At 33.8% G+C, this 27,603-nt stretch overlaps 1 protein-coding gene and 1 long non-coding RNA gene across 3 annotated transcripts; one reads left to right on the top strand and one right to left on the bottom strand.

The window, feature by feature from the left end:
• Positions 1-341: 341 nt before the first annotated feature.
• LOC149651805 (plasmolipin-like) lies at positions 342-27,400 on the bottom strand. Of its 2 annotated transcripts, none has more exons than XM_089848870.1 (4): positions 27,260-27,400; positions 4,012-4,176; positions 2,022-2,156; positions 342-1,106 (listed from the first exon to the last, which is right to left on the bottom strand). In XM_089848870.1, exons 1-4 carry the CDS (start codon positions 27,335-27,337, stop codon positions 1,020-1,022), a joined length of 465 nt encoding a protein of 154 aa, XP_089704996.1. In that variant the 5' UTR covers positions 27,338-27,400; the 3' UTR covers positions 342-1,019. The 2 variants fall into 2 exon arrangements, with proteins under 2 accessions (XP_089704996.1, XP_089704995.1); XM_089848869.1 differs by lacking the exon at positions 27,260-27,400 and adding an exon at positions 24,052-24,614.
• Positions 27,059-27,603, top strand: LOC149651804 (uncharacterized). Its single transcript, XR_016371349.1, has 3 exons — positions 27,059-27,205; positions 27,274-27,472; positions 27,544-27,603. It is a non-coding gene; the product is annotated as an uncharacterized LOC149651804 (long non-coding RNA).

Raw genomic sequence — 27,603 nt, 5'->3', positions numbered from 1 at the left:
TACAAAATCTTTAAAAACGCCGCCTACGAATGTTGCTGTCCCATGAGCGAGGTTTTTGATGCTAAAACTAAATCCTGCGTTGCTTACAAGACTCCACCGTGTCCAAGTGATCTGGGTGGTCATCCAATATACATTTCTCATTCGGACACGAGGCTATTTTACGAGTGCGCTGCCGGGAAGTTAACTTTGTTCTATTGTTCTACAGGAATGTTTTTCCATCCCGATAAGAAGGCTTGCGTTACGGCTAAAATAAATATGAAGAAAATAAGATAGTAATTAACAAATTGACACACATTTCTAATATTTAAATGTAAGATATTTTAAATTGAAATAAATCAATATTATTTTTGTTTTTTTAAGCCTATGTACAGCTTGGTTAAAACTATTTATTATTATTTTGAAAAATGAACACAAATAATTTACGTGTTTTACCCGCGGCAGTTTGTATACATGATATTCACCCATCATGACACGCTATTTTCTTTTTTTTTAATTAAAAGCATACTTCATTAAGCGAAAATTAAAGGTTAAAATTTACTTCATTTCTTCCCTAAAGTCATTGGGGGTAAAAGTTTAAAAATAAACACGATTGGGATTATTAATTTTTTTTTTTCAAAACCTTAATTTCAGTGATGAATATTTAAATTAAGTTTATCTTATATAAAAACAAATGAATAATTAAATTAAATTGGACCAAATTAGCAGAGAGCTTTTTTTGAAATTAAACAAAAAAACACAAGCACTGCGTTATCTTTACTTGTTTGAGAAAATATTTTCCAACCAACACTCGACAACAAAAGAAAGGACAAATTTTAATTAACAACATAGAGATAGGATCTTACCAAAAGGGGTGTTTGGCTTGATATTAAATCTCTTTACCTCGTTAAAGTACTTATGTACGATCGCGCAGTTTATCGTAAGAACCTCTGTGATTAAGTTTCATTATACATAAAAAATTAAAACAACAGTTATGGCGGTTTCTTGGATGAGAAGGCCTTGTCTTGGGTGGACTTTGTTCTTTAGTTAACTTGCCTGGACTGCCTCCAATCTCTGAACAGGAAAAGGAGACCAATTCCGTAGGCGATGACGTTGAAAATGGCGAAAACCTACGTTAGAAATGAACATTGTACCGTTTGTAACTAAAATATAGAAGCTTATTTCCCCGGAATAATTCTAGAAATGGTCAGGACAAGTACTTTAAAAAGATCGCTAGGCTTAGGTCATGTTGAGGTCAAAAAAAAGGGTATAGCTTCTCACGTAATAACAATTAACATTCCTCTTTATCTTACACGTTATTGAAATTAAGAAATTATCGATAGAAAGTCGAAATACTTGAAGTGCTCACGGTTTATTCAAAATGGGTCAGAATTGTAACAATATTCAAATCATAAATTTGCATATCAATATTAAAATAATAATAATAATAATAATAATTTTGATTCACGCAGTTTTCCGAAAAATGAATTCATTAATCGGAAGGAGAACCACATTTACAATCTAGGCTTTAATTTCGCAATTCCAAGCACGTATACGGTTTTAATTTAAACTTTAAGAAGGAATGCAATGTATATTAAAGGCCTTTGACAAAATTTATGAGATGGTGCGGTTTCTTACTCAATACTGAACAAGTAAACTAATAAAAATTAGCTTCAGGTGGTGGTATTCAATGCATTTGACCCGTTATGGTCAACAAAAAGTTTTTAATCGTATTTAGGGTATCTTGATAAAGGCAATGAATACGTGACTTCAGTTATAGTTCAACTCTGGTTTTTTTTTTTTTGATATTAAGGACTGGTGTGATCGATAAGTAATTAATTATCGTTTGAAATTAGATTATGGTGGGTGGGTTTCAGAGGTCAAAAGGTCATTCTACGAAGCCTCACTCAGGCGTCAACAAATAAACAAAACAAAAGCGTCAACAGCCTGTCAAGGTTGGCCTTAATTAAAAGGGAGGAGGTTCGTAGAAGTTAAGTAAGACAAGGGGCCTAAATAAAGACACTCTTTAAGAAGAGGTCACTTACCCCGGCAGCTATGTAGGCGTCAAAATAGCGAAAAATCTTCAGGCTGAAGGAGTAATCGGCCCGCGAAGACATGGCTAGTTGAACTATGGAGGCGAGGATGTAAAAGGCAGTGGCCACAGCGGTGAAGATCAGTTCCTACGCAAAATATTTAAAATTGGTTTTAATAAAAAAAATATTTCATTGATTTATGGGCGTAAACTGATAATCCCTGACTCATTTTAGTAAGATATTTCGATTCAAATGGAAAATATCTTCAAAATGAACCCAATTGCGTCAAAATCGGTTCATAAACCACAAAGTTATAGCAAGAAGGGATATCTAGTTTATTAGGGAGAAGGTATAAGATGTCCAAGTAATTCGCGCGCCATAGTCCTGCAGTCCCCCTTTCAGGCCCGTAGCCAGAAAAGTTACGCAGAGGGGGCAGTATCTTTCTGTGAGGGGGCATGGCAAATGGAATTTTTTCATAGAATAACATAATATCAAAATGTCAGACAATAAATATTTCCGCAATATTTCATTATTGACACTCATTTAACAATTGAAAATCAAACTTTTTTGAAAAGTATAATAAATAAATTGTTAATAAACAATTCTAAATCTAAATTTCTAGTCAGATCTTTTTCGTAGGCTAGAAAAGTTAAGTTTCACTTTCTTTCATGTGACATAGCTCGTCGTTAAAGTGAAAATACGCGAGTTGGGCAGGAAAAGCTTGCCTTGCGTCAAATGTAAGTCTGTACCCCGAGGGTGGGTCATTCATGAAATCCCGTACGCTACCCGTGAAATCGAACTTAAGAAATCCGAAATCAATGCTGATTTTGAAATCAAATAAAAAATACGAAATCAGCAACGAAATCACAAAATCATTAAAGAAATCAGAAAATCAGAAAAAAAACACAAAATCAACATAAAAATCACGAAATCAACATAAAAATCACGAAATCAGAAACAAAATCAGTAAAGAAATCGTGAAATCCATTAAAAAATTCACGAAATCCAAAATCCACAGAAATCACAAAATCCAACGAAATCAAGGGTAAAATATCAAAATCCGAGGAAATCACGTGAAAAACCGCAAAATCCAACGAAATCACGGGAAATATCGCAAAATCCGTCGAAATCACGGGAAAAATCTCAAAATTCATTGGATTTTATCGAATTCTGAAATTAAACGAAATCAAACGGAATCCGAATAAAATCAAATTGGATTTCGAAATCCCGAACACTTTTCCAAAACGTCCGACCCCTCGCTGTACTCCGACATAATATTTTGGTCCTGGATGACAAAACCAGCGATATATTTCAAGGATAACGACAAAAAGCTAAAAATTCCAGTGTATCAGGGATACATATCAAAAGGGAATTTAAAACATACAAATGAATCAGGGATATATCAAGTAAAAATATCCAAGCGTATCAGGAATATACACAGGTAAAGACAATAAAGTCTAAAATATGTTGATATACATTCTAAATAGTTCTAATATTTGTGTACCAAAATGAAAATATTCATTACAGGGGCAAAGTTAATTTGATAAGGGGGCATTTAGGGGCAAACCGAAATCTTATTTGAGGGGGCAGGATATATTTCTGAGGGGGCATTGCCCCCTGGTGCCCCCCCGTGGCTACGGGCCTGCCCCCTTTCAAAATACAAGGGGGGACGTAAAAGGAGGCGGCGGGCTATTTCGCCTCTCCTCAGTCGGAAAATATGACTTTAATTTTCGTCATTCGCGTAGCGCTGACGTGAGTTTTCAAGACCCAATGAGATGCTGGTTGTAATTTAGAGGCAGGGATTAACTCCGTACCTACGTAACGTATGGACTGGAGATAAAGCTAGAAATGAGGCGAATTTATACCTTCTCCCTAGTAAACTACATATCGCTTCTTGGTTATAGTTATTCTTAGAAATAAATAAAAACTGTTCAAATTTAATAAAAATTGTAATCTCTTATTTTTCACCGATTTTGAGCAGACAAAATTGATGGCATCTTACCATGAATAACCAAGGAATGTTAGCGGTCAGTTCTTGTATGGAAAATAAGTAAACGAAGCACAGGATGACGGTGCTCAGGAAGCAAGTGGCCACCACGAACATGAAAAAATGAGTGTATCCAGTTAGCACCGGACTGGCGCATGCCATACATATGATGGCAAACAACTATGCAAGAAAGAATGAAAATTGTGCAAAAAATTTAGTTACGCATAAAACTGAAATAACACTACTTGTATTATAAACCAGACTAGTTAAACCAGACTTATCACAATAGAATCTTACACACTATAGTTACCGGCAAAGAAAACAGTATACCGTACGTGGTACTTAAGTAACGTTCAACTTCTAAGTCCTATATTGAGCTAGTTAATTCAAGCATTACGTTTAAAAAAATCTTGTTTAAAATTATAATACTTTCAATCAAAACTGTTCAACCAATACCTTTAACTTTTGTATAAAAAATAACCTAAGATAGAATTAACTCCAAGGTGGTCATATTTTGACAATTTTAAAATAGATAGCTGTCAAAAAACGTGCTTGGAATTTTGTCATTTGATCATTCACTATTGTTCTCCGATCAATGCGCGAACTTTTGAGACGCGTAATAACTAAACCGAATTGTTAATTAACTTAATTTCGTCAATTAACTAATATTACAAAAGGTAATTCGATTACGGTGCTATATATCAAAGGTATTTGTTTCTTGATTATTATTCCCCCATTTTTCCGCACGTACAAACAAGATTGGATTCGACAATTTACCGTTCTAATTGATATAACGTAACAATGAAAAACTTCACGGATTTAAATTACATTATAAAGAATTTATACAACCCTGATAAATTCCAAATAAATTAATTGCAAAAGTTTATTTTCAAAATTTAAACTTCTAAACTTAATTTATTCTCAGACTAATATCCGTTACTTCACGGTCAATTAAATGTACAGTTATTTGGTAACAACAACTAACGTTTTACGAGAGCTTTGGTGTCTTAAAAGCCTTTCAATAACTTATCCGTAATTAACTGTATTAATTACCCTCCTTAATGGTGTTTAAAAAAGGTAAACAAGCTTCTGATTTCAAGAAAACATAATTATTTGTACTAGCATTTCATTAAATCAATAATCAAAATTTGAGCTGACAATTTAGCTCTCTATAAATTTTGATTGGTTCAACCAAGAAGTGATATCTAGTATATTAGGGAGAAGGTATAAATTCGCCACATTTCCAGCTTTATCTCCAGTCCAAACGTAATCCCCGCCTCTAAATTACAACCAGCATCTCATTGGTTCTTGAAAACACACGTCAGCGCGACGCGAATGACGAAAATTACGTATTTTCCGACTGAGGAGAGGCAGCGAAATAGCCCGGCCTCCTTTTACCTACCCCCTTGTAGTTTGAAAAGGGGACTGGGACTATGGCGCGCGAATGCTTAGGCATCTTATACCTTCTCTCTAATAAACTAGATATCACTTCTTGGTTTAACTTACACATATTGCGCAAGGCGTTTCACAAATTTGTTGTTATAATTGATAAGAGAAGAAACTCACAATGTGGAGCATTAACGTGTAGAGGTCATAAAGGGTCACATCAATTATAGAGCACGCATTTTTCTGAATAATTTTCCAACAAATTTTATTTAAATAATTTTGAAAGTTATTGCATTTTCGTGCTAGAATTATTAACTAACATAATTGACATATATTTGAGCCGGTATTTCAGTTACCCAGAATCTTTCAAATATTCATAACTAAACCATTACTTTATGATTTAAATAAATTACTAATTAACAATAATTTGATTATCATTAAACTGCAAAGATCCCAATTTATGAAATGAATAAATTAATACGTACGAAAGAATTAAACGAAACAAGAGAGGAAAAAAAAATCTAAAACACACACACCAACATTGAATTTAAATTATCTTAATAAACTTGAAAATGAAGTGAATTTGAAACGTATACATTCATTATAATCTAATCAAGATTCAAGAACGATTTAAATTCAAGTCTAATATCATATTGTAACAGTGTTGATAATGTTTAATTGTCCCTTACAGCGCGTCACGTATCTTTTCGATTAAAATATTGCTAAGTATTTTCCTCTTAGGAAATCCCCAACAGAAAATATCAAAATTCAACTCACCGGTGCCGCGACAAACTCAAAACTATTCAAAACCTTATTGAAAGCAAACTGAACCGACTCTAAAAGTCCGAATCACTAACGAGGTATTTAATTTTTATGTTTTTTAAGGTCGGTTCGATTACATATACGACCAATTTTGTTTTTCTTTCAAGTTAATAGTTCCGAATTTCCGATATCAAAAACCGATATCTTTAACAAAAGTTGACATTATTTTTCTATAAAAACTACAACAAACAAAACGGTAATTTTCCCTAAATTTAAGTCTAATCAACTGAATTTTAACTTTAAACAAAATTATATTTTTTAAACCATTTCTATATGAGTAAATGGAAAGTAAATAAACTAGAAATTATCATTAAATATTTTTAAATAAATTTTGAAGCAATTAAATACACAGGAAAATTTTCTCTCTCTCTCTGGATTTACTTCAACGATTTATCAAAATATTTTAATTTAATAACATCAAATTAATTTACTTCTTTTGACTTTAATATTAAGTAGGTCTATTATAAAAAAAATAAATAAAAATGAAACGGCACGGAATTCAATAGCATGGTTAGATAAGAACCAATTTTTAATGGCCGATTAATACCACGTGACTATTTTATAAGTCAAATCACGCAAATGGTTAAGTGACCCTCTATAACCCTCAGATTTTGGGGACTCACGTCTCACAGATACTTCTACTTTCTATTTTATTTAATATATTATTTTTTCTTAATTTTCAGAAATATTATCATTTTACTAGAAAAATTTGGGATTAATCTCGGTTATTTTATACACACGTAGTTAGGTTCAAACTGGTAGTCGTAGCCGAAAGGTATATTATACATATAAATATTTGATTTTTTTGCCTAGTAATAAATATTAATGCGAACTAGACTCATTGCCTATAGGGTATTTTAACCAATTTGTACAAAAGTTCACGAGTTTCTCTCAAGTTTAAACTATAAGTTTAAACTCGAGCACGCTATTTAAAACATTATATCGGTTAATATGGATTACAAAATATGATTATTAAGAAAGATTAAGTGTTCTATAATTATATATTTAGAGTAATCCGCGTTGCCATGGTGAAACCTAAAACGGATGAACACGTGGTAGTATATGACCTCTTCCCTTAATAAATTTAAGCAACTGAATACAGGCATAATGTTTCTCCAAGGTTTATAAAATAATTTTAGAACAAAAAAAAATTAAACCTCGGAAGTTTTGAAAGTTATTTGTAAAACCAATTTAAGCAGGAAGTTAAGAATAAGAATTCCAAACTGACATATTGTTAATGATTTCAAAATTCACGACATTCTTATATACCTAAATTCATAAGTTTATAAGTGATATGTTCCATAAGTATGACACTAACTATACTTCGTAATGCTACTGAAAGAAATGGGAGCTAGTTCGAGAACGACAAGCGAGAATTGAATGGCTACACTCGGTGGTTAATTTCGCAGGACTTCCATCTTCCTATTTAGTCTGTACCAAGAAGCGATATCTAGTTTACTAGGAAGAAGGTATAAGATGCCCAAGTATTAGCGCGCCATAGTCCCAGTCCCCCTTTCAAAATACAAGGGGGGACGTAAAAGTAGGCCGGGCTATTTCGCCTCTCCTCAGTCGGAAAATATGACTGTAATTTTCGTCATTCGCGTCGTGCTGATGTGAGTTTTCAAGAACCAATGAGATGCTGGTTGTAATTTAGAGGCGGGGATTAACTCCGGACAGACTACGTTTGGACTGGAGATAAAGCTAGAAATGTACCGAATTTATACCTTCTCCCTAATAAACTAGATATTGCTTCTTGTCTGTACTAACCCCTTGACAGCGCCTTACTCACCAGGCGTCGCTTTACCTCGAATCTATGACCTATCTCATTCACTTCATGACAAGCTCCAGTTTTTAACCAGTGACAAACTTACGGAGCAACATATCTTATAAACTTATGATAAACTCTATAAATCTCTTAAGGGTTTTGTTGCATATTGTAATGACTTTAATTTCCTCGCTGGTATAATTAGGTAGATTATTTTCGGTTCAAACTTTTGAATATTCCGTTTCGTTTCTGGAACAAACGATGCCGTTACAACTCGAGATAAACCTTTTACTAATGATATAAAGATCCATCAACTTCCAGTTTGGAAACTTAAATAACATTAAAACGATTAGGGAAATTACTACTCTTAAATATTTAATGAAAAGTTTGTCACCATAAAAAAATTGAAAATGGTTAAAAGAAACGCACGTGGTCTTAGGCTAGACCTAAGGTATTCTATAGTATGGGTTCCTCGTCCGCAAAATGGTGATGTTTTAAATTGTTATTTTTAAACTAAATTTTTAAATTAAATTTTACGTTAGTAAATACATTTTTTTTCTCGAGACAGATTCATTGAATCATTACAAAATCTATATACACATAATATCTCCATTTTGCCACGGTCCGGGTCACTGTTTTCAAGTTATGATTGATTGTAGTATTTTACTTAGTGGTCGGCGTTCGGACAAGATAATCCACAGAATTTTGGTTAATCAGTTATTCATGGATAATAATCAGATAATTATTCGTGATTACATTGCACTAATCATAGACTTCCCGTGGATAATTTCAAATTATGAATAAAGATAAAACAAACAGATATTATCCTATCCAAATGCCGACCACTAATTTTACTTATGACCCCTTATATTTAATTAAGAAACTGATTAAGACAATGATTTCTAATTTAATTAATTAAGGGGTCATCCCTAAAACAGTCATCAAATCATAACTCGCAAACAGTGTCCCTTTAGGCCAAACAAAATGGAGATAGAAGTTAAAACATTTTCGACTCAAAATCGATTTCCCAAATAACATCCCCTTTAATTTATGGAAGACTTATCAAACACACCTTGCATACTGATCAATGAAATTAGACGCTGATACTAGGGAGGTTTTTAAGTTATAGAACAACATCCCACGTGTTTCTGCTCCTAAACACATAACATATTTCATATGTTATTTTACTAAACTTCCTATGAAACCAACTCGATCACTTGCTCAACTAAAAATCGGTTTGATTTTATTTACAGTACAATGACCTGGACTAAGGCATATTAAGCCTTCCCCGTTTAGATAGAAGCATTCTTATAAACAACATTTTAATTAATTCAAATTTTAAAATGTAACTAACACATTACTCATTAAAATAATTAACCCAATCACTGCTAAGTATTATAATTAGTCAACAAACCTGTCATATTTTTTCGTATTGAATAATTTATAAATATTATTTCAAATTAAAATTGGAATGCAAACGGAAAATAATTCTGTTGACTGATTCTAAATTAAAAAAAACAATTAAGGAAATACGTGCGATTGTGAATGATTACCATAAACCCCCTGGGACAACCGTTTGAAGTTTTACAGAAATAATTTACACTCTACAGATTGAAGAGCATTTCGAATTTGACGTCAGCAAAGTGAAGCCACTTTTAACTTTTTTTAACAATATAGTCTGCGGTAGATCTCTTTAAACTGCTTCAAATGGGACCAAGTGGCTTTTGGAAAAATAGCAAAATTTGTTTTCATCGATTTTTACGATGATTTTGACATAACTGGGTTTAGTTTTTGAAATCCTTTAAATATTTTCACCACGAGTCTATATACCATAGGTACATTTTAATCGAAGACAACCAATTTTTAATAGCAATTATCCCTTCAAAATTAGTTTAATTCTACTTAATGTAAACCCACGAAACGTTTTCTAGGCGTAAAGAAAAAAAACGGACTTTAATCGTTTTTGGCACCATTTAAGTTTTAGTGTTTAAGTTTTTTTTCTACTTAATTGTGTACACAGTACAGTGTTTCTGGTAGTGTGCCAAATGTCTGAAAGGTGATACGTTTTCCCACGGGCGACTTTACTGTGATATACGAATGTCACTTGTCCATAATGAACGTAATGTACAAGCCAGTTATATAGTTTAAACTTTATGGAACAAGGACATGGTAAGGTTTTAAAATAAAAGTGTATATTTTAATTCTAAAAATAATTCATAGCTGAATACAACGGAACTGTCATAATAAATATACCAGCTGCTTCAAAATACCGGAATACCATTTTTAGTATTAAGAATTCATACAATAACTAATAAACTTACTAAACAAAACATTTGAAAACTGAATTATGTCACTTTGTTTAATTAATTTAATTAAGTGATATCAGAAGGGGATAATAGAAGAAGGATGACACTCTGTATCCTCTTAATACTTTAGTTATGTAGCATGAATCTTCCCAGGCTCACCTCACCTTTTTGTTTGCTCTCCTACTACTATTCGCCCCGTGCTAGGGTGAATTCCATAACTGTATGGTATACTAAATCCACAGCAATCAACCCACAAACCTTAATTGTCTTGACGTGGGACAAAAATTAAATTGACAAATAGTTAAGAGCTAATAGAGTAATGATAAGGGAACTTTTTATGGCGTATGTGGTTCAGTTTCGTAACCTTGCTCCAAATGTAAAATGATGTTGGGAAGAATCATGTTACAATTACCCCTCACGCTTTGTGATACACTTCTCTCGAAGAGAAGTATTATATACTTCTGAGGTGATACCTTTATAAATCAACCGTGACTTTTACCCCACTAAATCACGTGTTTAACCTTTGATAAAGGGTTCAAATGGTTTAAATTTTTGGTTTACTAAATTACGGGTCAATTCACGAAGGTATTAATCCGATACGTAATCATTCCAACGTCCGCAAAAAATGATTTGATTGGTTTGATACATAAAATTATGGGGCGGAAAAATACGCGCCATTTAAAAAGAAAAATCAAAACACGCGAAAGGCGCGTGCACGGAATTTAAACACCATAATTATTTATTCAAATCCTTTCCGTAAATGAGTGTCTTTGTCTGTCTATATGTCTCTTTCACCGAGTTTGATTCTATTTGAAATTGATTTCATATTCTGATAATAGTTCGTACAATAAGAACCCTACAGTTATTTAATAATTAAACTGATAATAACTTAATGTATACCATTATATTTTCACCAAATTAGGCTTATCTAGATTGCTAGATTTCTAAGCCTATTCAAATGCATGCCATTTTCCATGAATCAAATTTATCGTAGTTGAGAATGAGTTTCTTATTGCAGTTAAATACCGCTCAATGGTGGAAGGTAACTCTTAATTGAGGACATAAATAGCTTTGATTGGATAAGTTAAATTCAACCCCAGATAATGTAATAATTTAAGAAAGTTGCTAAGCCTAATTATTCCTAAAAATAACGTTGTAATATAAACTACATTACAACCACGACTGATAACACTTATCGCCGGTCCTAGATTAAACCCTCATTCTTCAACCGATTTTAATTCAAAACCGTTTTATATCACGCACTAATTAGGCTTAGACGAATTAGTCAACATAATTACAATGTTATCAATATCATACAGGAAGTAAATTTATCTTTACATTCACATTTAGATTAATTTCTTAGGAACGTATCAAGCAGAAAACCCCAAAAAAAAAATATATTTTTTCAAAGGTTCAAGCTACTATAATAAAGTTAGTCGGTCCAAGGAATAAATAGAAGAAAAACGTCTGTGTTCAAAGATGATCCGCGAACCGGAACAGGCCCTTAACGTTAACTTCTCTTAGAAAACACGTTAGTAACAACGTTCCTTGTCAGTAAAGATATAACTAAACTACGTGTATATTAAATGACGTAGATATAAGCTAAATATAGAGTAAACATTAGGGACAAGATACATTCGGGTTTATAAATAGAAACTAGTAATCTTATCCGTAGTGTACATGTGGCGTTGTTAAGAAGCCTCTAAACAAGAATTAAAGTTATAAACAAAGTCCAGCTAAACTGGTCATGACGTTTCTTTCGGTTTTTATTTACTTATTTGTTGTTCTTCATAAGTACAATAACTTTAAAAGAATTTAACCTACTCGACCTAGAACTGAACTAACTCATATCCTGCATGGTACAACGATATCGCTAAATAACTGAGGGATATACACCAAGGTTCATTGCAAAATCACCCCTCGTGACCTACTGAAACGTTCCTAAAATAATCTTAAATAGTTAAAACAACTTTCAACCGTGCCCATTTGAACCTTCATAATAAAACAATCAACCGTAAACTCCAATAACCAACTTCAAACCAAACAACCATTTTAAAAACACACTTCAAACCACTCCCGCTTAAATTCAATATAATTTCAAGGACTAAGTAATAATTGAAGTCTTAACTTAACTAAACTTTAAAACAATAAAACAATACGTTAATTTCTTCGGATTTCAAAGCGAGGTCAATTTATAATAATCCCCATACAGTTAAAGAATTAAACGGGATATGACGCAAGTATTAATATAATATAATATAATGAAACCCTTTCAAAATAGATTGTATATCAAAATTCATTAAGGTCAAATTATAAATAAATAAATTAATCGCCTTCAAATATTACGAAATAAAAATAATAATAATAATATATATTAATTAAGAATATTTAAATGATATTAAATACCTTTTAAAATTCATGGGAGAGGCGGAAAGAAGCGTACGAATGGAGTTAAAAGTTCTGTCAAACTGAAGACATACAGCTTGTATCTCAGACTAGCCCAAGGAGGTCGAGTATTTTGAAATTTTTTTTTCTTTTTTTTTTTTTTTACTTATTTCCGAAATCGGTAAAATGCCGGTGCACCGCGAACCGACACACTTCGATGTAAGTTTAGGAAAGTCGGGTAAAGGGTGAACTAGGTAGCTAGCTAGCTATCTGCTTGGAATATTCGATTGGTTATGCAAAAAGAGAGAAAGAAGATAAGGCACGGCACGTTCGTGGCATTCAAAATGATGCTTTCATAAATCTCAAATTCTCAACCTAATCAAAATTGAGCTTAAACCGTTGAGCGACTGAATGGGTGTCGGTGGGATGTAAATAAAAAACGGGTCAAACGCGTCAAATAGGTCTTGCGAATTTCGTGAGCGACTGTATACAGCAATTTTGTGTATTATTTTCGAGGAATTAACCAATGTTTATCAACTTATCTATAGATAAGTGAAAGCCTAGCCCGAATCACTTGACGTATGAAGCCGAGAATTTCCTAGGACATTACTCTATAAGTAGCAAGTGCTTACGAATACAAAGAGAGATTTTTTCTAACAAGTGACAGTCCATTTTTAAAAATGGCGGACAGAATCTTAGAAAACCTTGCTCAGCGCAGTTAGTAAAACCAAGAAGCGATATCTAGTTTACTAGGGAGAAGGTATAAATTCGCCACATTTCCAGCTTTATCTCCAGTCCAAACGTAGTCTGTCCGGAGTTAATCCCCGCCTCTAAATTACAAACAGCATCTCATTGGCTCTTGAAAACTCACGTTAGCGCGACGCGAATGACGAAAATTACGTATTTTCCGACAGAGGAGAGGCGATCGAAATAGCCCGGCCACCTTTTACGTCCCCCCCCCCTTGTATTTTGAAAGGGGGACTGGCTGGGACTATGGTGCGCGAATACTTAGGCATCTTATAACTTCCCCCTAGTAAAATAGATATCGCTTCTTGGTAAAAGAAAGATACGTTTGATTCAAATACAAATATGATCCCCTTTGGAATCGACTCCCATGAAATAACCACTCAAAGTGTAAAGAACACAGTAGAGAATAATGTTTCATTATCGCGCCCGTCGCACACGGAATTACCAAGGCCTATATTTATTAAGAGACGTGCCACAAGCTTCCTCCCCTGCCTGAATCTCTGATTTTATTTCTTTTTCAAATCACGTTTCTTTTTTTTTTTTTTTTGGAACTTCGCATTGTTACGATTGAGTTTTAAACATATAAACAACACCGGCCGACCTGAGCGTTTCAGGCCTAAAAGTTATTGGACTTTAAGAGGTTACGGTTAGAGAGAATTTAAAATACCGGTTTCTCGGGGTTAAAATCACAATAAAATCGAAATTTTCTTTTCCCTTGATGAACTTCTCGTAATTTTTTCTCTTAGATTTAATGGATTTTTTTTACTTTAACTATTTGGAAAGGTGTTGTAGAAAACATAATAATAGGGTTTTGTACTGCATATTACTGCCTAGAGAAAGTGGCAGTTATGGCCTATAGGGGTGTACAACCTGGACTTAATGATGGTGACTATAGTAAAAATTAACTGTTTATTTCATTAACTATATGATAAACTTCCGGAAGTTAAGATTTTAAAGTTAAGTGATCTTTGGGTACTTTAATATGTATAACACTTTTACCTTTACAGTTATAATGAACTAGAACGTGTTTCGTTATTGATACAAATTGTAAATAGATAGATGACCGCTTAAATTTAATTTAGATACTGAAAGACAATTATTTCTAATTTAATTAAGTCAGGGTTGCCACGGAATTTTCAGAACCAAATTCCCTGATTTTTCCAGGTTTTCCCTCACCTTTTCTGAGATTTTCCCTGACCTTTTCTGAGATTTTCCCTGACCTTTTCTGAGATTTTCCCTGACCTTTTCTGAGATTTTCCCTGACCTTTTCTGAGATTTTCCCTGACCTTTTCTGAGATTTTCCCTGACCTTTTCTGAGATTTTCCCTGACCTTTTCTGAGATTTTCTTTGACCTTTTCTGAGATTTTCCCTGACCTTTTCTGAGATTTTCTTTGACCTTTTCTGAGATTTTCCCTGACCTTTTCTGAGATTTTCCCTGATTTTTCCAGGTTTTCCCTGACCTTTTCTGAGATTTTCCCTGACCTTTTCTGAGATTTTCTTTGACCTTTTCTGAGATTTTCCCTGACCTTTTCTGAGATTTTCTTTGACCTTTTCTGAGATTTTCCCTGACCTTTTCTGAGATTTTCTTTGACCTTTTCTGAGATTTTCCCTGACCTTTTAGGGCGAAAGTGTAAATGTTTACAGCACGTTTTAAGTGCTTATAATTAAATAAACTAACTACATTAAGTTTTCCAACGTATTTGTTGCACCAAAATGACTAAGAAACATTTTAACTATAACAGTCAAACAGAATTTTTTAGAAAGCATTTACTTTACAAAAACAATTCTACACATTTTTAAGGATTGCTCTGGAGTTTTCTGTGTTAAGAGATTTAATTAGGATGAGGAGAAACTTTCATTACTCTTTATTCAATAAAGACTTATCCCCAGAAATTTTACCCACTAAAATCAAATTCCCTGACTTTTCCCTGACCTTTTCGGCCCATTTTTAAATTCCCTGACCCCTGGCAACCCTGTAAAGGGTCATCCCCAAAACACTCCAATCATAACTTGAAAACGGTGACCCTTTGGACAAAATGCAGGTAAAAATTACATTTTCGACTCGAAATTGTTCGCCCAAAGAACACTCCCTTCTAGAAACACCCTGTATAGTGAAGGTACCCAACTCCTAAAATACCAACCAAAGGTTCTCCATGGCTGGTTGCTCTTAAGAATGGGTAAGAAGACTCGAGCCTACAATTTATAAACCACCCCCAAAAAAGAGAAGGAAAAATATACATGCACCACCAGAAGTGAGATGAGACCAGAAGTACTGAGCTAACCAAAATCTTCACTCGGCGAAAGTGAATATTCTTGATAACACAAGAACGGTTGGCCCTCTAGTGGCGGTTTCAGAATTTCCCCTTCAAAACGTGAGACGCTCGTGGCGGTAGACGGCCGAACTAGATTCAAGCACTCGCGTCCGTGTTCCGCCGCTTTAGGTTGAGGAGAAGGGGGTAGGAAATGTTTTTGGCACTCGACCAATTTTTTTCTTGCTAGTGTAGGCGCGATTGAAGCGGCATAAAATCCTCAAATTTGTTCACTAGTGCCAGGATCTATTACCAATGCTAGAGCCCTTCACTTCTAGTCTCATCTCACTTCTGGCACCACTCAAGAGTCTCTAATTTTACGTTCCGCTAACTTTAGCGTATCAGATTCCCATTTCTAAGAAATCTATGGAAGTGTATAAGATTTCAAAGCAAAGGGTCAAACAAAGATGGCGCCGGGAAGAAATATAGCATCTTAAGGAAGGGATCGACACCATTTTTTTTTTCAACTGGTGTTTACTATTTAACAAATCCAAGGTTATATCATAAGTTTATAAGATATGTTCCTCCATAAGTTTGTCACTGGTTACAAACTGGAGCTTGTCATGAAGTGACAGCGTAGGTCATAGATTCGAGGTAAAGCGACGCCTGGTGAGTGGTGAGGCGCTGCTGTCAAAGGCTTAAGATGGAAGTCCTGCAAAATTAACCACCGAGTTTAGTACACCAATTCTCGCTTGTCGTTCTCGAACTAGTTATCTCGAGCTGTCTCTCAGTAGCATTACGAAGTATAGGTAGTGTTATACTTATGGAACATATCTTATAAACTTATGGGTATAACAAGGGGAATTTCGTGTCGTGATTTTCATTTGGGCCTCTCGTCTTCTACCTTGAACCCTGGTTTGAACCGCGTAAATATTAAAATTTTATAAGCGAGACGAATTTCTTTTTTCAAACTTTGGTGTTGCGCTAAGAATATTTTAAAACTTAATTTATATTACAGTTATTATTCCAGGACTTTACCGCTAAAATAAACACTTGATTTTTGCTTAATGCAGTTCTGAGTAATGCAGTTTATGGTAAACTGGCACCGGCTGAGTTGGAAGCCTTCAAACTTCAACTTTCAAATTAATGTAACCTGATTTAACGGGTGGTTTTCTTTTCTTTAATGAAAACCGGTTTTTGAAAATTTCTGTATGGTTTTATAACGATAAACGTAAAGCCATCTAACGGGAAATATTAAAATTAAATCGAACGTAAATTTTAAAGGAAAGGTGAAACGCAAAATATGTCGTTTTCTGATATTTGTTTTTACATGATTCTTAATTTCTTTCTTTGTCATTTTCACCCTCTACATGTATATTTCATGAAATAGTAAGCCTTATAGATAGCTTTTTCATGAAATAATAAGCCTATACATGCTTTTTCATGAAATAATAAACCTGCATGTAGCTTTTTTCATGATCTTAGCCTGTAGACAACTTTGAAGTGATATTTAAGTATTATTCAATATAATGCACCTCTAGACAGCTTTCCCATAAACATTAAGTCAAAAACTTGGAACCCATGTATAGTTTTCTATTTAACTTGTAAGCCTATGTATAGTTTTAGATTTAAATTGCAGCCTCCAAACCAATATTTCATGAAATACCATAAAACCTTTCCATGAAAATCGCACTCACTTTAATATATTTACAGCTATAAATATTTATCTTTTCCAAGATATACCCTAGCTAAATTAACTTCCAGATTTTTTAGAATTTAATTAACAATTAAATACTCTACGTAAAATATTCCCCCGTCTCCACGCATTAATACATATGACCTCTTAAAAACACAAAACACACAACACAAGCGTATAGGTGTGACAAGAAAATAACAACAATGCAATCTATAAAAGGAAAAAAGTGGCAATTTCACGGTGATACTGCAAAACCCACCACCGCACCAACCAACCACCTGGATCTCTTAGAGAATAAAAACTCACGGCTTATAATGAAAACCAGAAGTACGATAAGGGACTAGAAGTAAAGAGCTCTAGCATTGGTAGTGGATCCTGGCACTAGTGAACAAATTTGAGGATTTTATGCCGCTTCCATCGCGCCTACACTACTGAGAAAAAATTGGTCGAGTGCCAAAAACATTTCCTACCCCCTTCCCCTCAACCTAAAGCCGCGGAACACGGACGTGGGTGCTTGAATCTAGTTCGGCCGTCTACCGCCACGAGCATCTCACGTTTTGGAAGGAAAATTCAGAAACCGCTACTAGAGGGCCAACCGTTGGTGTGTTATCAAGAATATTCACTTTCGCCAAGTGAAGAATTTGGTTAGCTCAGTACTTCTAGTCTCATCTTACTTCTGTGAAAACGTGTTAATTTATTCTGTAACCTTCGAAATATTAATAAATTTTACGTGTTACGGTGTAGATAGCAGACTCGCGAACTTTTACATTACGATAGACGATGGTGACAAGCACAGAACGGAAAATTGTCGGAACAATTCAATGTTATATTACATATAGTCGCCCCTTTAATGTAAATTACGAAATTCATTCTGAAATAGCAATTCGCTGGAAACAGGATGAAGGGGGCCTCGAAACAACCAATCATTTTTAATTCCTAACATCCGGTGTTAATACCATAGATTAAAACATGATTTTAAGCTAAGTTTGTCGCTAATTCCAATTAATGGTATACTATTTAATACTTATTGAAACTCGTAATTATATAGGTAGCTAAATAACCTTGGAATGAGTATGGTTTAACGCAAAGAAAACGGGTTTTCCATAAAGAGATATGTATTCTTTCTAAGATTGTACGCTGTGCTCAACTTTAGTTCAAAAACGTTTTCCCGGCTTAACGCTTGAATGGTTTCTTTTTAACCCTAATAAGGATTGATCGTGCGAAGTTGCGAAGTGCACCACGGGGTTTTTAAAATTTTAAAGTCCCTCACACGTTTTGGAGAGTTGAAAGATGATTATCTCATTTGTGTCGTGTTTTATTTTGACTAAAATCAGGGTCTTAAAGGGAGAGGGAAAATAACGCCTTTCCGTCTTGTTAACAATACTTGCGTCACACGATTGTCGTCACATCTCGCGCAATTTCATTCGACATGGAGTGCACGTGCCACTGGGAGTTTGTTTACAAGAAGGCAGGGCGTTACGCGATTGGTGGGAGGTGCATAAATTATCTAATTTTAATTTTAAAATCATTCGGAGGTATTTCCTGGATGTTTCACTACAAAGATTGGTCTTATAATTATTAGAAGAACTGATTAGAGAATCACTCGAGTTTTTCCTTTTCACTCTCCCTTTAAAGGGAGGGTGAAGTGGAAAACCAAGTGATTTTTTATCGATTCTTCTTCTAATTATAAGACCAGTCTGCATAGTGAAACAATCAGGAAATACCACCTCCGAGTAATTTTAAAATTCAAATTAGGTTCAGATATTACGGATAATTTGAAATTAGCACCTTCGACCAATCGCGTAACGCCCTGCCTTTCTGTTGACAAAATTCTCGTGACACGCTCCATGCCGAATGAAATTTATCACGAGATTTGATAAAATTTGCGCGCGATGTGACAATCGTTGCGCGAGACACGGAGCGTGTCACGAGAATTTTGTCAACAAAAAAGCAAGGCGTTACGCGATTGGTCGAAGGTCCTAATTTCAAATTATCCTAAAAATCTGAACCTAATTTGAATTTTAAAATCATTCAGAAGTGTTTCCTGAATGTTTCACTATGCAGAATGGTCTTATAATTAGAAGAGGAATCGATAAAAAATCACTTGATTTTCCACTTCACCCGCCCTTTAATTACTTTGAATTTGGGTTAAGCTCGTGTCCACTGCCCTAGCAATAAGAACAATGTAGTAAGGGATACTGTAATTATCCATCACCGTCTTCCTTCACAGCTATTGCTCGTTGTTAAAGCTCCTGAAACAGAATTGGCTACGAGTCTTACGTAATAGTATTTGTGTTTCAGTCAGATTTGTCAAAAATGTTGATCTTTCTATACGATCCTGTAGAATTAGGCCTAGCAACTTTATTTTTTATAAAATAAACTATTGGAAGGATATCTTTGAAATTTTAACCACACATTAAGAGCATGGATTTTAGTTTTGTGTATTTTTTTCAAAACAATAAACGCAATACAAAAGAAGTTACTTCCAATCGAAAAAGCAATCCATAATTATGTACTAAAGCCATCATCAGGCCTTAACTAAAGACTAAGGGAGAGGTAGCCACCATGCCATTACGATCTTTATGACGTACTATTACAGAAATAATTCAAGACTCCAACAAAACGTTTCTTCCATGCTAGGGTTATAAAGAAACCATTTTTGGGCAGTGTTTGAACGAGTGGGTTGTGTTTCTTGTTTCTCATATTGTAGAAACAGCTACCCACCATCTAAAGAGAAAGCCAAAAAGCCGCCCTAACTGATGATATTGTAATATGCTCGCGTCATATTACGCCAAAGATCAGTTTCTTCTTTGAATTTTGTTTTTTTGCAAAAAAAAATCCAGAACCACTTGACGAGTTTAGAACTAACTCGTATAATAACCCAGAGATGGTAATGGCATAATTATGAAAGATTCCAAAGGGATAATTTGCGTTTTGTTAACTTTTAAAAACGAGTTTAAATTTCAATTCAAGTAGAGTTTGTAGTTTAGAAAAATACGACCTTTCCAAGGGTACAAATGTGTATGCTAAGTCTAGACCAAATTAGTAATTTAGTACAAATGTAAAAACGTGTTTAAATACAAGTTTTAAAGAATTTTGAATATTTCTGTGGGCTTGTTTTAGTTGTTTGACAATAAAGAATGGTTAGTTATATTTTTGCTAATTATTATATTGTAATATTTATTTTAGGCTTTCTTCCCACAAATGTACGTGGTTATTACTTCAAATAATTTAATTTGAATATCAGCTACCCTCATAATTTCTGACAGATTTAATTTGCGATTAAAAACTATACCGGTATAATTTAATATTTTGAATTAATATTTAGTTCAAAATATCCATTTAATTAATGACACAATAGTCTTAATATTTTGGTTTTCATGCAAAAATATTTCCCAGAACTTTTAATGAAAATAAGCCATTGAATTATAATTTTAATTGGACCTCAATATTTTTAATTTTTACAGAAAATGTTTATATACATAAAATAAAAAAAATGTTTTTCAAGCTTATCTTAGTTTTCTCATCTGGAAATTCTCATCTAAATCCATAATTTCTTGGCATTCTTTCAAAAGAGGTCGTATATTAAAAAACTCTAATTAAAAAACATTCTTAAAAATAAATACAGAGGAGAGATGTTTGAAGTATTTTTTTTTCTTCTCTTTTCCAGCTTTTAGTTGCTAAGCCTACTTAGAAGTTTTAGGTTCTGGTTTAGGCCTAATATACGTAGGATTTTTATTAAGCCTAATCTTATTACAGCTACGGAAAGGAAATTCCTAAGCCTAATATCAAACTTTAGGCTAGCTAGCACGTGATGGATTTTAGATTTCAGTGAAGCCTAATTTTGTTACAGATACGGGAATAGAACTTCCTATTTAACCTAATTTCAAACTTTAGGCCTAACACGTGAATGATTTAAGTTAAGCCTGATCATATACAGATATAGAACTGAACTTTCTAAGCCTAATTTCAAACTTTAGGCCTAACACGTGAGCATAATCATATACAAATATAGAACGGAACTTCCTAAGCCTAATTTCAAACTTTAGGCCTAACACGTGAATGATTTAAGTTAAACCTAATCATATACAGATATAGAACGGAACTTCCTAAGCCTAATTTCAAACTCGTTTCCCAACATAACTCGTATTAAAGCTGAACAAACAACATAAGCCTATTTTAGTTGTATTTTTTACGTGTTTTACTTCAACCCGACGCTTTAACCTGATCCCATTAAAGCCCACTTCGCAAAGGAGGTCATATTTGTGATATTTTGGCGGGCATAGAGGCCCAAAGGGGGAATTACACACTCTTGTACAAGCGGGTGACAGATTACGTAGTTATATTTACAGTTAAAATGACACCGATATTTAGCGGATGAGCCAAAAAAACCTAAAGAAAAAGAATCCGGTGATGTTAAAAAAAAACAGGGCAGGATACTTTTCTCGTTCCAAATAGCATTCTCTTCCCCATAATACAATCCTTTGCAATCTAAGAAACACTCTAATTCTGATAGATAAACCCGTTTTCGTTAGGAAATTAAGTTCTTTCCAAAAATGTAATTGAATATAGTATTGTAGCGTGTAAAAAAATAGTTTTTCGTGTTTTTGTGGAATCTAGCGCCTCTAGCGGACAGGGGAAATCAAAAATAAACCATGTCGCTTATTATTATTATGGCCTATTATCTACACGATTTAGCCCCCGGCAATATGAAGAGAGAGAGAGAGAGAGAAAAAAAAAAGCCGGGTAAAAAATGAATTTAATTACAAGACGTATTTTCAAGGTTATTTTTGCGATGATTTCGTAACTTTGTTTGAGTGTTTGAGGCTCATTTTAAACCCAAAATTCCTTTTACAACTAGCTTATATTTTACTCCTATAATCAAGGGGAGTTTCTACATACTACTTTTATAAATATAAAGATTATAATTATGTATAAATCCGCCTTAGAATCTATAAGTGTGCAAACTAATTTTGAACCAACTAAAAAGAGAAACGTTTCGTATACATTTTCAAACTTGATTTTCAGCGAGTTAGAAGCTAATATAATTGAATTCTATTACAAACTGTACTGAAAACACATTATGCTAAAGTATATAGGGGCTTATACTTTTGCATTGGTCGCTGACAGTCCATGTTAAATGATAGAAGGTATTTTTCAGATTTGCGCAATGAAAAAACCTTGAAGTTTCGACAGCTAAGACTTGACGATATTATATGAAGTTGTATACCATTTAAAACTATACAATCTGATCTAATGCATGACTGAATACAGTAATACGTGTAGTTTTAGGCCTAACAAGTTCATGGTGTACGCGGTTCACTCGTTGCTAGTTAGTTGCACCATATAAGAAAGCTTTAGAATACTGCCAATTACAATTGCAATTAGGCAATGTACACCAGACTAAAGATAAGATTTTATTGAGATATAGTGGAATTAGGAGTCTTTGTATATTTACATAGGGTAACGTTTTAAACAAACTACTGATTTTCTTATCTATTAGTAAACAATTCGCAAATCCATGCTTCAAATAAACTGATACAACCGGATACAACGCACTCAAAACGCCTTTTCAAACACTAATTATTCCTTAATCTAATCTTCATATACCCGGAATATTTAAAAGTTAATTAATTTATAAAAGTATTTTAACGTTTCAAAATGAAGAATACACGTCCGTAAATGTTCAAATTAATATCAATAAATTAATATTGAGGTAAATGTATACACGTGCAGGTTTGAAAAGAATTAACCTTGACATAGGAAACCAATTGAATTTACTGCCGAAAAAATTAAATATTTCTAAACAAACGTCATTTCTATACAAAATACGATGCCCGTATTTCATATTTAACCTCTTCACGTGTAACTTTAAAGAAATTCAAGAAATTTCCTGTTTATCCTATAACCTTAATTCAACATTCAAGTAATTTTCTAAAATATTTTTTCTTTTTCAATGATGGGTAGCTATTTTTCCTATAACTGTGACGTATTTTTTATTTATGAAGTTTAAAAAAAAAATTATTAAAATTACGTACGCTAATGTGAAATTCTAAGTAATATATTCAACTTCCCACTGGATATCCGCATACCCCTTACCGGTTTTGACAAATCGAGTTTCAGGAAGGGGACTCTCGCTACAGGTATCGGGGCGACTACTACGACACACGAATATAATTATCACCAATGAAATTTAATGAACAAGTCACCCGAGTCCATCAGCCCGACGGGTACGACAAAAATATTATTAAAGTTCAAAACCTAATTTGTTTATTTATATTTTTATAAATATTTTCATTTGCTAGTAATTTATACAAACTTAAATGACATCGCGTTTCAACACAAAAATACACTAAATCACATCACTAATTTAACCCCAAATTAGCAGAACCTCGGAAGAACTAATTGAGCGCAATTAACTAGATTAGGCTTAACTGAACTCAATTTCTTAACCACGCTAAATGTCTATCTAAATTGCGCCAAAAGTTATAATAGTTCCCGCCCTTTTCTAATTCGTAGTTCCCGCCTTTCCTAATGCAATCCTCAATTATTTTAGTTACGTTTTAAACGCCCCTTGGTTGCAGCTAGGTGTTGTAATTGTAACAGTATTTAACTTAAGAAATATTACGTTTAAATGACACTTAAGTTTAATTTAAATGACTATTTATGGTAGTAGAAGAAATAATCTCGAAAACTCACCACTTGTATAAGTTTGGCAATGCCAGGAATGGTTGCAAAATACCATAGCCTCAATTGTATCCCTTCACCAATAGCCGTGGTTTCGGCTTTAGTTGTCGTTTTAACGGTAACGCTTCTTGAGGTTTGCGTTTCAGTCTTTGGTGGGTTGTTAGCTTCAACAGGCATTATGTTTAATTCAAATTTAATCCAAGGATAACGTGAATAAAAAACCGAATATTTATCTTTTTAAAACTATTAAAACCGTATAGTTTATATTCCCCAGCTAGTGTGGCATTAAATTCACGATCTACGAAGTTAAACTCTCACTATTTCTCTTGCAAAACAAACAATTTATGAATATAACTCGAAATAAAACGTAGTTGAAAGTTGTTAAATATTTAAATTTGAATAAAATAAAAATATTAAACAAGAACTCGTTGAGGTTTCGGTCGCGGAAAATCTACCGAGCGAGAAAGAACAAGCGACGCTGTGAACCGTTTTGAAAACCTTTTTTGAGACTCGAGATTTTAGCGCCAAGTCAGAACTCTGAACAGAACAGGGAAGTTTTTAGTACTACAGTCTAAGCCCCTTCCTAAAAAATGTGGCAAACCCATTTCAGGTTGGGGGGATATGAAATTAACTCAAGGATGAAGACTAGCTAGATATATGGGGGACTTCTAGGGGAGAACCGAGGAGAACCGTTCTCTCTCTCTAAAAATAAGGGATGCCGGGATAGGGAAACCTAAAGGTAGAACGAAACTAATTAAAAATATAGGCACTATAGTTGGTTTTGTAATATAACCGATATTATACTTCAGTCTCACTTTAAACATATCGCAAGAAGCCCTATGGAACAGGGGGGATGTTTAGGATATTAAAGTTTTAAGATTTTTTTTTATATTGGCAACAAACTTGCGCTAAAAGTTGAAGAGGTACACATATTGCACTCGAAGTCAAGTGGTTATAACAGTTTTTCCTTAAATAACTAAGGTTAATTATTGTTAATTAACATTATTTTAAAGGGATATGGAACCCTTCACCAGTGAAATTAAAATTATTTAAAGGGATATTGAACCATTCACCGGTGAAATTAAAACTGTTTAAAGGGATATTGAACCCTTTACCAGTGAAATCAAAATTATTTAAATTGATATTGAACCGTTCACTAGTGAAAATAAAATTATTTAAAGGGATATTGAACCCTTCACTAGTGAAATTAAAATTATTTAAAGGGATATTGAACCCTTCACCAATGAAATTAAAATTATTTAAAGGGATATTGAACCCTTCACCAATGAAATTAAATTATTTAAAGGGATATTGAGCCCTTCACCAGTGAAAATAAAATTTTTTAAAGGGATATTGAACCCTTTACCAGTGAAATCAAAATTATTTAAAGGGATATTGAACCGTTCACTAGTGAAAATAAAATTATTTAAAGGGATATTGAACCCTTCACCAGTGAAATTAAAATTATTTAAAGGGATACTGAACCCTTTACAAGCGACACTAAAATTATTTAAAGGGATACTGAACCCTTTACAAGCGACACTAAAATTATTTAAAGGGATATTGAACCCTTCACCAATGAAATTAAAATAATTTAAAGGGATATTGAACCCTTCACCAATGAAATTAAAATTATTTAAAGGGATATTGAACCCTTCACCAGCAACATTAAAATTATAAAAACATACTACTTCCACTAATTAAGAATTGAAGATGTATACTACACTAATCTAACAGTATTTCCTTAATTAATTAATTACAGTTAATTATTGTTTTCCATACATTATTTTAAAGGGATATTGAACTCTTGACCAGCGACATTAAAACTATATTAAGAATGAGGTCGCTGATTCGATTCTTGGAAATGAATTTTTTTATGTCTCAGCTACAGACAACAGTAATAAATGCTAATTCAAGTTTACCCATAAGCGATATATTGGAAATATTTTAGAAAATTGTTTTATTAAAGGGTGCCAAGTTCAACAAGCGCTAACCGGAATTTAATTTCAAAGTCGGCGGTTCAATTTTATGATCTTCAAAAAAAACTGGTTGAATTGCCATAGGCGATAATTATACGGGTCAGTTAATTTTGAGCCCCCTAAGCTACCACTGTAAAACGGAACTTAAGATCCAGATAGTAACATCTAATTTGCATAAAGAGCTATCACTACAAATTGTTGTAAGTAGCATTACAATACACTTCAATACCGCGATAAGATGTTGTGAACATATAAGGCTCTCGAGAGTCACGTCGAATCACGTGGTTTAATAAGTTTCGTCATCGAAATCTTGCCAAATGTATTTCGTTATAAAAAAATAAATTATTTTTTAAAAGCACGGTCTCTTTCTTTTTAAAGGGAACATCAACCTTTCAAAAATTATTATTATTATGCTTTTGCTCAAGCCAGGATATGACGAAGTTTACCTCACGAGTATTATCTATCTCACTGCCCGTTGAACAGTGCTTACGCGCCTGACTTCGTGTCCAATGAAATCATAGTTAGAAAGACGTCAGAAGCCCGGCCCACAAAACCCGAATTAAAATTAACATAGATTATACGGATGGCACAAAGATTCTAATGAACTGCATAGATTCCTGCACAGGGTGATATTCCCTTTATAACGTACCCGGCTTTTTTTCTTGCAAGATTACGTGTAACCATAAGTTTATAAGGTATGTTCCATAAGTGTGTTACTGGTTAATGAGAGCTTGTCATGAAGTGACGTAGGCGAAACGTCATAGATTCTCGTAAAGCGACGCCTAGTGAGGCGCTGTCAAAGGCTAAGGACAGACTAAATAGGAAGATGGACTGCAAAACCGAGTGTAGTCAATTCTCGCGTCGTTCTCGAACTAGCTCTCAGTAAGTCTCTAGCATTACGAAGTATAGGAAGTGTCATACTTATGGAACATATCTTATAAACTTATGGTGTAACCGGTTTGACAAGTCTCCATGTATTTAGATAAGAATTCCTGTTATGTTAATAGTCAAGTTTACTTGCCAGTGAACTTTAAACCCACCCAAATCTTTCAAGCAGCCGGCGTTTGTACAGCGGGAAGTGACAAATGACATTGGCTACAATAATCGCGAGAAGATAGACAACCAAGTGAAACCCAAACTCTCAAACATTGACGAGTGATGGACGAAAAAGGAGGGTTTGGGCTCGGGTAACGTTATTGGTTAATCTTACCTAATTTGAATAAAACGTATATAGTACTTACGTTGCTTTCTTCAGTTTCAGTGAATTGACACCTCTCACCCGATTCATTTCGCGACTGAAATGAATCTTCATTCTTCATTGTGTGTACATTTAAGCCTAGGCCTACTCGTGTTTTGTTTCAGAAAACGAGAGAAAAGTTGTCAGCCTTGGCCCATTTTTTAATTTAGATGAGTTATTTGTCGGTCATTTTACTTCATACTGGAAATTATATTCGGTAATAAACCACGTTGACCTCGCTCTTGATTATCGCACCACTAATGACCTTTACTAATGATTTTTCAACAGTTATAGACCATTACATTAATTCCACAAGCGAAGCAAACACCACAGAGACGGGGCCGTCTT

Source organism: Phalangium opilio, unplaced genomic scaffold, assembly GCF_054372755.1.
Source record: "Phalangium opilio isolate 3A_F unplaced genomic scaffold, DU_Popi_V2 ptg000082l_1, whole genome shotgun sequence".
In the NCBI taxonomy this organism is placed as follows: domain Eukaryota; kingdom Metazoa; phylum Arthropoda; class Arachnida; order Opiliones; family Phalangiidae; genus Phalangium; species Phalangium opilio.
This window is presented reverse-complemented; position numbering and strand designations above follow the sequence as displayed.

Bases quoted from the DNA above. Each gene is read 5' to 3' on its own strand.
- LOC149651805 (XM_089848869.1), bottom strand. From the start codon at position 24,216: ATGCCTGTTGAAGCTAACAACCCACCAAAGACTGAAACGCAAACCTCA. The intron at 4,177-24,051 runs GTGAGTTTTCGA...TTTCTTGCATAG, and splicing joins TTGCCAAACTTATACAAGTG to TTGTTTGCCATCATATGTAT. The intron at 1,107-2,021 runs GTAAGTGACCTC...TTTCTAACGTAG, and splicing joins ACGCCTACATAGCTGCCGGG to GTTTTCGCCATTTTCAACGT.